This window comes from Miscanthus floridulus, chromosome 11, assembly GCF_019320115.1.
Source record: "Miscanthus floridulus cultivar M001 chromosome 11, ASM1932011v1, whole genome shotgun sequence".
In the NCBI taxonomy this organism is placed as follows: domain Eukaryota; kingdom Viridiplantae; phylum Streptophyta; class Magnoliopsida; order Poales; family Poaceae; genus Miscanthus; species Miscanthus floridulus.
In genome coordinates this window covers 95,698,685-95,711,586 of record NC_089590.1, presented here as the reverse complement: position 1 = coordinate 95,711,586, position 12,902 = coordinate 95,698,685, and the positions used below count along the sequence as shown (strand labels likewise).

The following is a 12,902-nucleotide window of genomic DNA, read 5'->3' as shown; positions in this document are numbered from 1 at the left end:
AAGGATTTATTGCAAGAAACCTGATGTGTAATCAGAATTTAATTTGGATGTTTCATTTAGCAATTATGACTTTTTTTAATTAGTTGAAAGTCATGTGTGAGCTGTAGGTAAAGTGGGCCCTTACCTGTGGGTCCTTCCCTGCCCGAAATTAATTTCTGGCGCCAAATCCTTCCGCGTGCGCTGTCCGGCCGACGCGGTGCTCCCGTCCGAACAGCGGACTCTAGCAGCCTCCCTGGGATTGCCGTGTAGCCAAACAATTCGTGTATAGTAGAAGCTCGTGTTTTCCCTTCTCAATTTTTAATTCGAAAAAAGGTTAGGTAAAATTAACCCAAAGTAACATAAACCTAAAACACCCCTCTGTTCAAATTATATTTTTTTCCTTTTCTAGATATATAACAATAAATAGTATGTATATGTCTAGAACGCATAACAGAAACTATGTGTTTAGAAAACCAAAATAACTTTTAATTTAAAACAGAGATGATATTTAATTTTCACTGAAAATTTTGTATTTCCCCAGTTATATTTATACCTATTCCTTCTTTATGTAAGACTTAGTTAAGTTATTTTTTTTATTTTGACTCTGTCAAATGGTAGATAATACATTTACTATGAGACATTTTCAATGACTATTTTTATAGCACCTGAGATGAACCATAGGGGTATGAAAATATATACAAATAATCACCAAATCTATGGAGATTCACAACTGAGAATATAAATTTCCACTCTACGCATGTCTATATTAGCTATATGTTTAAGGGAAATGCTTAATAATAAATGTTTGTCAGCCTGTGTGTATTGGGTTGATGTTAGATACAGCAGCCTTAGCATGCAATTTATTTCTTAGTTGCTGAAAATTCTTTGTAGCTTGTGATGTGACCTGTGAGCTGTGTAAATATTGCACCTTTTTGTGTACATAATGCTTACCTGGTGTTGAATATCTTGGATCTGTGCTTGTTTGCTTGGTCTCCAAAATTCTTCAAGGCATATAGGTTAAGTATATCACAGGTTGAAACTCTTTTAGAGCAGTTAAAATATCAGTAACATGAGAGCTCTTCTCACCACCAGCTACAGCTTCACAAATGGAAACAAAGAAAAATTAGCTGCAAGTCTTGTCTTCCAATCAGGAAGGTAACTTCAACTACACTTCATAGTCAGAAAGGTAATTTCAACTACACTGTGATGACAGTGACAAGAACAAACAGTCATTAGTCAGGTCATCAGTGGAAAGAAGAATCATAGAAACAGTGGATAACTAAACAGAAGAGAGAGAGAGCATTTAGCAGAGGACTAATTCTATCAGCACAGATTCGCTTATAACAATATGCAGTTTCACAAATTTGACAGTATAGGTAACATAGGTTTTGGACACATCAACCAGTAGACATGAAACATGAGATAACCAAGTATAATCCTTTAACAAGAAGTATGACTTCTGACCTTGAAAATTATTTATCTAAAGTAAACTTTGGGCGAAAAAAATGAATTGCTCCATTTCTGCAATTATTGTGGTCTGTCATAGCTTTAGCATTATCGACCCTCAAGCTCATTTTCTTTATCATAGTTGTATACCAACTCCATAAGATAATCATCAGCCTCGCTACTGTCAGAAACTTCCCAGTACTCTTTGCCATTGCATGCCTTTCAAAAAATCTCCACAGCGGCATGCTATTTGGTTGGAGGATGCTCCATCTTTCCTCAATCCAATTCATGTTTACTCAAACAATGTAACCCTGGTATGTTAATATAAACCACAGCTCTTGTTATGAGACCCATTGCAGATAGTGCTGCCAACAAACAGTTTGTAATTTTTCCCAGCAAAGGAATATTATAACCAAATTCACAGGAGTGAGCTGCAAATAAAGGATTACCAAATAGAATAACATGATTTGAACAATAGCACCAATATCCAATCTTATGTGTCTTCTAAAGCATATTTGTTGTAGTTTCAAATTTTAGCAGATGCTTCATTGATTCATTTGCATAACTTCATCTATCTTATGCAATAAGGCATTTACTACAATATATTTTCCATCTCTATCTTCGTAGCATAACACAGGAACTGAACACGTAACCTGTAAGATATGTTTAATACAAATTTTTTTTTCATCTCTATCTCTGTAACACAGGAACTGAACAGATGACCTGTAAGATTTCCTATGATAAGAAGCTTGAGTTCAGTCTACTGTATAGCAGCTACTACCTTGTCTCATGAAGCAAGGACTGCAAATCATGTCCAAGATTCAACCTCCAGCACATCCACATCAGTTAGTATAGTCAGATGTATTGGTTCAGCATCTCACTCAACACATTAGCCAAACACTTAGCAACCATATAGAGGATTGATCAAATTCATGCCAAAACAATTACATTTCCCAGTTGACACTACATCCAGTTTTAGTCTTATTGTACTTTTTTTATGTCATCCTCAAGGCTAAGCACTGATAAAATTTGCTCTGTTTCTTTAAGAATCTGTATTGCATTGTATCTGTCCAGAACTCCCAATTCTGCAATTTACAAAGGCAACTTCAGTCACTATTGCATAAATGGGGATTGTGCTCTGTGCTTGGGAGTTAGGTAAACATACTGAACCTGGAAGCTGCAGCTTCTATACATCGGACATCAGTTGAGTATTTACTTTTGAGGTGTCCATTTGTTGCTCCCATTACATTGTGATTGTTCCCAGGTTGGATGATGCACAAAACTTGTCACTTGAGTTTCATACATTGGTTGTGTGAAAGGCATAACTAATTAACTATACTGTCAAAGAATGCTCACTGAAACAATGCTGAAATCTCAGCATGATTCAGAGTTTCAGACAACTACACATCATCCCTGGTACATCACATCCAACACCAACCCAAACATGTGAATCTCTAGCTTTCATTCGTCCTTCAGGATGACCTAAGTTACCAGTAACCCATACAAAATAAGATGAATCCAGTAAAGGGATCATCGATACACAATAGAAATACTATGCTGTCTGTGCAAATCTCAAATCTCAAATAATTATAAACTGCCAAGCCTAACCATGCAATGCCACCAAAAAGGTGCATAAACAATAAGAAACTAGATGTGCATAACTATAAGAAAGTAGGTGCTGGTAAAAGGCTAAAAGCTACATGAATCAATTCATCCTAGAAGAATTAGGGTACAAATGTAATGTCACAACACAGGATAAATGAGCTTCTTGGACAACACAGAAAACAGATGCAATTTGATGTTATTCAGATATCATAAGAAACAGTGCATAAATCAATTGAGTGGAGAATGCAATCTCAGATCCAATTGAACTCTATATTAAGCTAAGTCCACAGTACCCACTGAGATTGTACTAACAATGAACTGCATGTCTTTATTTTTCATTTCAGGCCTGGAATCATTTACAAGAAACTCATTGCTAACAAAATGGAATGGAACAGGTGGACCCCCATTTGTGGAAAAACGGCGACATTCTGCATGTTGTAATCCAGAAGTGCCAGATGGCAGCTGCTGTAGTAAAGAATCTTCAGTGACATGATTTGCAAATTGGTAGCTCAAGTCTGCTACCGGTAGACGGTAGTGTCTCAACAAAGAAGCACTATTCATCTCTGCACTTGATGCATCTGACAACCATGATAATAGGACATTGCATAGGCATCTCAATATTGAACCCCAGAAACATCTGACCTCAAGCTTATCCACAATGAATTTCATATTGCCATACTCATCAGTAGATTGATGTGTCGAACCTTGGCTCGTAAAAGCAGACCTGACTATTGCACAGCTGGCTAGCGCAACCAGCAATCCATGACCAAGCCTTCTTATCAACATCATAGAGAAGACCTTTGCCCTGGTTCCACGAAGTGAAACATATCAAGTTGTCCTGTCCAAAGCACTCGAACCTCTCCGCCGACAACCTCAGCAGAGCCCTGAAGTACCTGGGCGGCATTCTGCTTATCTCCACCCAAACTGTTCTACCATGATCCAGCTCCCAGATCCTCATACTCTGCAGCGTGCTGTATAGCCCAATCCGCCCAACCAAGAACAACCTCGTGCGAGCTCCAGCGACCAGATAACCATCCAGCAGGGACCGTGGGAACTTGGCAGGTATATGCTCCCAACGCCCCGCATCCACTTTGTACATCATCAGCCCCAGCGGCGAGAGCGTCTCCAGGTACAGCCTGGAGTCACAGAACGCCATTTTCGACGAGCACAGGTTCGCCGCGGGCATCATCTGGTGCACCGACCATTTATTCTCCTTGGAGTCGTAGACCTCAGTGGGGAGCGTCTTGTCCCCATACAAGTCGCTGGCGGCGATTACCTTGAAGGAGCGGCGGCTCTTGTCGACCGTGAGCACCAGCTGCCGCTGCTGGTTGCAATGCATGTCCGGGAGCACCCGCCACGCCTGCGTGAGCGGGTTGCAGACGACCGTACGGAAGGCAGCGCCGTCGAAGCCGGAGAAGCAGACGAGCCCTCCCGAGGATCCGACGAGCCAGAGGTCCCAGGCGGGGAGGAAGGAGAACGGGAGCTTGTAGCGGGCGTGCAGGGGGACGCTGAGCACGGTGCACTGCGGCGGGGCGGGGCTGGCGCCGCCGCCGCCCCTGGAGACGGTGAGGAGGCAGGGCCCGTGGGAGGGCACCGCGGCGTGCGCGGCCAGGAAGGCCGGGTCGTGGAGGATGGCCTCCCAGCGGCGGCACACGGGGCGGAGGCGGAAGAGGAGGAAGGGCGGCACGCGGGCCAGCACCTCCACGAGGAGGTCGTCGGGGAGCTCCGCCCAGACGCGGGCGTCCATCGGGACGTCCGCGTGGTGGTGGAGGAGGAGCGGCGCCTCGGCTCCGGCTCCGTAGGATGTGGGGGATTTGGCCTTGGGGAACGCGGGCGGCGCCGCGGTGTCCTCGTCGAGGCCCCGCGGCTTGGTGCTGCGGATCGCCTTGGGCGGCCGCGACGGGCTCGTGGGCCGCGCCGCGCGCGCGGGCGGCACCGCGTCCATTGGAGGCGAGATCGGGGCGGATGCGAGGGGAAATCTGGGAGGATTTTGAAGAGGCAGCGGCGCCAGAGCTGCTCAGCCTGGGCCTGCTGTTCAATATTTTTGTTTGGTCTTTCTCTCTCTCGCCCCCTCTCGCTGGCGGTGGCGGACCGCGGACGCTCCTCTTTTTGGACGGAGTCGGCGCCCACTCGGAGGAGAGGAGAGGAGAGGAGCGTGCGGCGCAATGCGGAATGGGGTATGGGGAGCAGGGAGGAGAAGGAGAGGACGGCTAGGACCAGCACAGCAGGCGCGGCGCGGTCAGACGGACTCTTCAGTTGCTTTCGGGGGTGTGTGGCTGGCTGGTTCGTTCGGTCGCACTCGCACGGGCACGGCAGGTAGCTGGTGAGCCAGTCGCGCCCCACTCACCAGTCACCAGGATTTGGTACCATCGGATCGGCTGACATTTTGTTCCACGGACTACCGAAACCAATCAAGCATTTTCGATAAGAAAAACGAAACTAATCAACTACTCCTCTGCTACAAATTATAAGTCATTTTATGCCCACTTTAAAACGCAGGAATTTTATAGAAATTACATAGAAATTGCACGGGAATTGGTTCATTTTTAGTATGATTTAGGAAAAATATAGGGACTGGAAAAATTCCCGTGTTCCAAAGGGGGTCTTAGTTTTTTAGATACATAATTTTTATTATGCATCTAGATATTATGTCTAAATACATAGTAAAACCAGTGAATCTAAAAAAAATCAAAACAATTTATAATTTAAAATAAGAAAAATAATATCTATGAACCAGTGCGTTTAAGATATAATAATCAGATAAGTATTGAAAAAAAATACCGACACATAAAATAAACACAACCACATGTGAGTTTAGAGTAACTACAGAAGTCTCTAGGAATTTTAATCTCTATATATCTCTATTTAAAGTGTCATTCCATATATACTCATTGTATATTTCTCATCTCTCCGTTGAACTTTTTTTTTGTTGTTCTATATACTATGGTTGCTTATTATAATTTTTCTTGTACAAAGAAACATGAGAAAACTATCATATATTGAATTTAGAGTGATAGAAGCTCTCCATTGAAGAACGAGAAATGTGGTTTTGAGGAGCGGAAAAGACAAAGTGTGGTTTAGAGAGTCTATCTTAGCCTAATTTTTTTTTATGTATCTTCTATATTTTATGATAAAGAACATGTAAAGAGTTAGTTGGAGATGTTGGGCCTAGGGCTGGATAACGAGCCAGGTTTATTATGGCTCCACTCATTATAGCTCATTGAGATAACGACCTGGCTCAACTAGTTAAATAAACGGGTTAGAACTCTAGCTCGCCTCAGCTCGTTAAGTAAATGAGCCAAGCTCGTGAGCCGGCTCGTTAATGGCTCTAACCAATGCTATAAAATCAATAGCTACTAGTTTATTCTATTCATATATGAAGGCAAATAAATAAATATGTGTAATGCATAGTATACATCACTTCTAGACTTTGATTTCATATATAAACTCAAGCCTAATGGTTACTAGTTTAGATTGTTGTAGCTACTAGTTTAGATTGTTGTACCGTGAAGTACTCGGCTCATTTAGCTTGCAAGCCAGCTTGAGCTAACTCATTAACTTAACTAGCTAAAATGCTAGTTTGGTTCACTAAGAAAAGTAAATGAGCCGAGCCAAGTAGAGTTAGCATCAAGCCGAGCAAGCTAGCGAACCACGAGTTTTTTGTCCACCACTAGTTAGGCCCCTTGAAATGAAGAAAATCATAGGAAACTTATAGAAAATTTACATGGACTAGTTTGTTTTTTCTTATAAAAACACAAGAAAAAGGGGATCCCACATTCCAAAGAGGGTCTAAGGTTATGTTGGAGTTTTCTGAAAGGTTGAATCCTTGGTTATTGTATTTGGAAGAGACCATGAACCATTTTGTCAGACATAACTATAAAGAATATACAGATACACGGTTGCACCTAATAAATACATGTAATTGTTTGACATGCTCTTCTTTTTCCCTATTTAGGTTATGTGCTCTTATGCAGAGGTCGGAAGTGGATTTATGACTGTAACTCGATGTATGACTTTGAATGAATAAAATTTGTCATTGAACTCCTCATTTGGCAAATTCACTCTCCGTCGAGTATCGTTATTAGGGATACCCAAAGTAAGAAAGTTAGTGCCCACGCTGACTACTTCGCATAGCTCGAGACGTATTAAAAGGTCTCGTTCGACCCCAAGGCTGCGGGCTCCGTCTCGCTCGACCCCTTGGGTGTGGGCTCCGTCTCGCCTGACCGCTTAGGTGCGGGTTCCGTCTCGCCCGACCCCAAGGTCACGGGTTCCGTTTCGCCCAACCTCTCGGTCGCGGGCTCCATCTTGCCCGACCCTTTGGGTTCGTGCTCCATCTCGTCCAACCCCAAGGACGTGGGTTCTGTCTTGCCCAAGGTCACGGGCTCCGTCTCGCCCGACCCCAAGGCCGTGGGCTCTGTCTCACCCGACCCCAAAGACGCAGGTTCCGTCTCATCTGACGAGGATCCATACCGTCGCCAACCACTCCAGGTCCAAGCGTATGGGCTTGGGTCAAAACTCTGACACCAGGGAAGAGGCTGGCACGTCTCGATGTAACCCATAGCCATGACGGGCCATACCTGGCGATTCACATCAAGAACAGTGTCGGGCATGCCGGTACTGTTCTATCTAATCCTCGTACGGACGCTGACAGGCGCGTTAGTTCACCACGACGTCCACTAGGACAGAGTGGAACGCCATGACCAGTAGATGACGCCTACGCATAGCGCTAGTGACGAACATGGCCGCGACATGGAGCCGTCTCTGTTGACATCTACAGGATCGGCGGGACCTACATGAAGGAAAAGAAGGACCCGACGATCCTGAAAGCCTTCTTCTCTCTCGTTCTTCTCATTTTCCTCCTCTGTAACCCACGCTTTCCCTTCGCCTATAAAAGGGGAAGCAGAGCGCCCCTACCAGGGGATCTGGACCATGAGAAAAAAAAACACAAGAGCACGACACAAGCACACGGCTGAGCAGCAAGCGAGCTCTCAGCACCCGTTCACTCCTTCCACCAGAGACTTAGGATCCTCTCCCTCCCTCGCCTGTTTGTAACCCCTACTGCAAACCAAGTGCCGGTAACACGAGCAGCAACAAACTAGACGTAGGAACGTTCCGCCCAAACCAGTATAAACCCTTATGTCCTCCGAGCACACCATCCGAGCCAAACGCGCAAATACAAATTTAATCGTCGGTGGTCCAAAAACACCGACAGTTAGCGCGCCAGGTAGGTCCTTTTTGCGCGTCTCGACATCCACATCAGGCCTCGGATGGCTAGTCACGGCGTCAGCTGGGTCTCAGGCGTGCACGTGCGCTTTGGGAACCTAGACTTCATCGTTACGATGGAGGAAGAGTTGGCGTAGGTTCCCGCCACCGTCTAGCCTCTCCACTCTGTCGGCCTCGATGCGATCACCGAGGCACTTGGGGAGCTGTAGCTGCACGCATCGGAGGCCCACGCCCCCAGGAGCGACCAGCTCCTCGGCTTCGATTACGGGAGGCTAGGGTGCTAGCTCGGCGCCTTCCTAGGACCTCGACTGTCCCAAGAGGACCTGCGTCGCCTCACCTTCTCGTTCGCCAACGTCATGACACAGCTTGCCGAAGGAGAGCATCTCTCCCTGGAATACCTCATTCGGAGCGCCCCGACAGCGCTCCCATTAGGACTGCGCCATGCCGCAGAGACCATTGGCCACCTTGTGGCGCAACGCACGCCCCCATCCCCTACGAACGATGAGTTCATAGGGATGACCGAATACGTTGCGGAATCTTTCCATGACCTTCTCACGGGAGAATTAGAGTGGCCCTCTGACTCTGAATCCAGTAGGGGGAGCCATCACCCCTCGCGAGAATGTTTCATGGTAGGTATCCCTGAGGGATACGTCAAAAGCATCCATGAGGGAGGGGCTACCCCAATAGATGACCTTAACGATGAGGTCAACAGGGACGCAGGGGCCCCACCTCGCCTGCGGGTAGAGCATCTAAGGGCGCGGCCCCAAGAGCTCGAAGAAGCACAACTCCAGCTCGAGCAGAAACGCGTGGAGCTCGAATGAGAGATCGAGCGTCATGTAGACGATGGGTGTGCATGTGCCGTGGCCCGTGACATGAACCGGAGGATCATCGAGGACGACGAAGCCCTCTCACACTTCACGCAGGCAAGCCAGAATTTCGCTGCCACAGCGGCCTTACTCTGAGGGCTTCCAGAGCCTGCGACACCCGAGGGTCGTCAGGCCCATCGCGAGATTCGCACGCTACTCGAGCGTGCACGGTGCAGCAGGCCGAGAGCTCGCTGTCCCGATGACGTGAGCTCGATGCCAGCCAGCGCACGCCCTTAGAGCGACCCGATAAGGATGTTCCAGTCCACTAGGCGTAGCGAGGTAGCAAGCCATGCGCCGAGGTCCTAGTGCATGAGCGTCTTAGCCTCCACCGTGACACGCGTGACACCTTGGATGCCCACAGGCGTGCCCACGGCAACGAGAGGGAGGAGGCTAGCCATGGATACCACCCTCATCGTGGTAGACGCTACGACAGCGGCGAGGATCAAATCCCGAGCCCTGACTTGCCGGGACCTCAGGCCTTTGGCCGACACATCCTCAACGCCTAAAAGCTCTAGTTTGGTTTTAGTGAATTGATGAAACCCTAAGTGGTAACCTAGTTTATCAAAGTGATTATGAGATAGGTGGCACATTCCAAGTGGTGAAACAAATGAATATCATAACATGATGATGGTGATGCCATGATGATGATCACATGCTTGGACTTGGAATAGAAGTAAGAAAAAACAAAAAGCTCAAAGCAAAGGTTAAATTGATAGGAGCTTTTCGGTTTAGTGATCGAGACACTTAGAGAGTGTGATCACATCTAGGATCGATAGCCATACTATTAAGAGGGGTGAAAACTCGTATCAAAATGCGGCTATCAAAGTGCCACTAGATGCTCTAACTCATTACATATGCATTTAGTATCTAGTGGAGTGCTAACACCCTTGAAAACATTTTTGTGAAAATATGCTAACACACATGCACAAAGGTGGTACACATTGTGTTTAGCACTTGGGAGCAAGGGTCCGATGGTGCCACCGGCGCCCTGTACAGAAAAGATAGGTTTTCATAGAGTGCACCGGATGCTGGTCACGCAGTGACCAGATGTAGGTGACCGGATGTAGGCGGAACACAGAGAAGAGGGAGAATGATCGGACGCTGAGTGAGTTCGATCGGGCATGACTGGATGCGTTTGGTCGCGACTGGAACCTTACCAGAAATGACCAGACGTTGGGGTCCTACGTCCGGTCACTTCCAAACAGCGCGTCCGGGCACAACTTAAATGTACCGATGACAGTTGAGATCGGGCGATCAGCGTTTGAAGCAGGGGCCACATGGCATGCATTGTGCGACCGAATGCTGGGGTCCAGCGTCTAGTTGATCTGACCGGCCTGTCCGATCGCCCCAATTTTCAGTAGACTAAGGATCCAACGGCTCTATTTCATGGGGGCTTCTATTTAAGCCCATGGCTGGCTCAAGCTCACTCTCTTGGCCATTTGCATTGACATAGTAACCTTGTGAGCTTAGCCAAAGCCCTCCCACTCATCTCCATCATTGATTCATTATCTTTGTGAGATTGGGAGAGAATCCAACTGCATTGCTTGAGTGTTTGCATCTAGAGGCACTTGGTGTTCGTGTTTTAATGTGGGATTCGCTTGTTGCTCTTGGTGGTTGCCACCACCTACATGGCTTCGAGCAACGAAGGAGGATTGGCACGAGTTGGTGATTGTTCGTGGCCATCTCTAGTGATTGTGAGGGGATTTATACCTTTCCCTGTGGAGCACCAAAAGGTAACCCTAGTGGATTGCTTGTGTCATTGAGTTACCTCACTTATGGGTGGGTTCTTGCGGTGTCCAATTGTGTGGACGAGGTTCGTGCAACACCTCTTAGCTGCCAAACCACCAAGTGTTGGTCGACACAACAGGGACGTAGCGTGTTGGCAAGCACATAAACCTCGGGAGAAAATTGGTTGTCTCTTGCCCTTTGGTATTCTCCTAGTGATTGATTTAGTATTCATCTTGTGATGGTTCACTCCTCTACACAACGGTATAATCACCCTCCTCACTCATTTATATTCTCACAAACTAGTTGTAGCAAGCTCTTTAGTGTAGCTAGAATTGAGAGCTTGCTTTGTAGTTTAAGTTCATCTAGTGGACCTCTTTAGTGTAGCAAGTGTGAGAGCTCTTAGTGAGTAGTGACATAGCAAATTGTGCGTCTAGTGATCATAGCAACTAGAATTGTTGGATAGGTGGCTTGCAACCCTTGTAGAGCTAGAGCAAGTTTGCATTTCGCTATTTGTTATACTAATCAAATTGCTCTAGTTGGCTTGTAGATTTTTAATAGGCTATTCACCCCCCCCTCTAGCCATATTAGGACCTTTCAACGCCGTCTTCCCACCGTGGTACCGACCGCCGACCAACATCCCAAAATACTTAGGGAAAACAAACCTCAGACTATGGTCGGAGCGATTTTTGACTGCCCCAAAGGCAAGGCCAAGTGGGACGAGGACGCTGGCGAAGGCGCCTCCAACCATCCTAACAAGAAGAAGACCAAGCAACAGGGCGAGGGCTCGCTTGTGGCCACTGCCGACCGCAAGGGGGTCAGAAGTCCACCGAGGGTACCCCGAACCACTTTGAGAAGTTGCTCGAAGGGCCATGCCTGAACCATGCTTTCCCTATCAAGCACCTATACAAGGATTGTGTCCTCATGAAGCAGTCTTTGTCCGGAGGCTCCAATAAGGGGGAGCATAGGAAGGAGCCCAAGCCAGCCGCAGACGACGTTGAGGGGAAGGACAGCGGATTTTCGATGCTAGATGGCTGCCTCATGATCTTTAGAGGATCGACGGCCTACAACTCTAAGCATTACCAGAAGCTTGCGCTCTGCGAGGTCTATACGGCCAAGCCAGCCGCACCTACCTTCCTCCAATGGTCGGAGTCCACCATAACCTTTGATCAGACCAACCACCCAGAAAATGTCCCGCAACTGGGAAGATATCTGATCATTAGCATGAAGCGGCTCATTAAGGTGCTGATGGATGGAGGCAGCGGCCTCAACATCATGTATGCTAAAATGCTTGATGCCATGGGCATCGACCGATCGTGCATTCGGCCGACCGGGGCGCCTTTCCATGGCATCATGCCTAGAAAGCAGGCCATACCACTTGGGCAGATCGATCTACCAGCCACCTTCAGGGATTCAACCAATTATAGGATGAAGACCCTTACCTTTGAGGTGGTCGGGTTCCATGGAACCTACCATGCTATCCTAGGACATCCATGCTACACGAAGTTCATGGCCATCCCCAACTATACCTATCTAAAGTTGAAGATGCCAGGTCCATGTGGGGTCATCACCATCGACGCCTCCTTCTAGCGCGCCTACGAGTGTAAGGTCGAGTGCTGCGAACACGCCACGACAATTATCGCCTCTAAAGAGCTTGTGACCCTCAGGGAGGAGGTCATCAAAGAAGCGCCCGACCCTAAGCAATCGACCAGGTCTTTCGAGCCTATAGAGGGCGCCAAGGAGGTCCTCATAGACCCTAGTGGCTCCGAGGGCAAAGTAGTGTGCATCGGCACCATGCTTTCCTCCAAATAGGAAAGCGCGCTCCCTGGCTTTCTCCGTGCCAATAGAGACATCTTTGCATGGAGACCCTCGGACATGCCAGGCATTCTAAGAGAAGTCATCGAGCACGCCTTGAAGATCAAGATAGACTCTAAGCCGGTGAAGCAGCGCCTACGTCGCTTCGATGAGGAGAAATGTAGGGCGATTGGCGAGGAGATTGCGAAGCTTTTGGCGGCCGGGTTCATCAAGAAAGTATACCATCCTGAGTGGTTAGCCAAT

General features: G+C 47.3%; 1 protein-coding gene and 1 long non-coding RNA gene across 2 annotated transcripts; both read right to left on the bottom strand.

The window, feature by feature from the left end:
• Positions 1–736: 736 nt before the first annotated feature.
• Positions 737–2,809, bottom strand: LOC136492718 (uncharacterized). Its single transcript, XR_010768170.1, has 4 exons — positions 2,596–2,809; positions 2,207–2,510; positions 1,444–1,736; positions 737–1,071 (listed from the first exon to the last, which is right to left on the bottom strand). It is a non-coding gene; the product is annotated as an uncharacterized lncRNA (long non-coding RNA).
• Positions 2,810–2,962: 153 nt separating this feature from the next.
• On the bottom strand, positions 2,963–5,171 carry LOC136492714 (F-box/kelch-repeat protein At5g15710-like). The gene has a single exon (XM_066488713.1). The coding sequence runs from the start codon at positions 4,973–4,975 to the stop codon at positions 3,713–3,715; it is 1,263 nt and encodes a 420-aa protein (XP_066344810.1). The 5' UTR covers positions 4,976–5,171; the 3' UTR covers positions 2,963–3,712.
• Between the last annotated feature and the right edge of the window lie 7,731 nt (positions 5,172–12,902).

Excerpts from the sequence above, each read along its gene's own strand:
- LOC136492714 (XM_066488713.1), bottom strand. The coding sequence starts at position 4,975 with ATGGACGCGGTGCCGCCCGCGCGCGCGGCGCGGCCCACGAGCCCGTCG.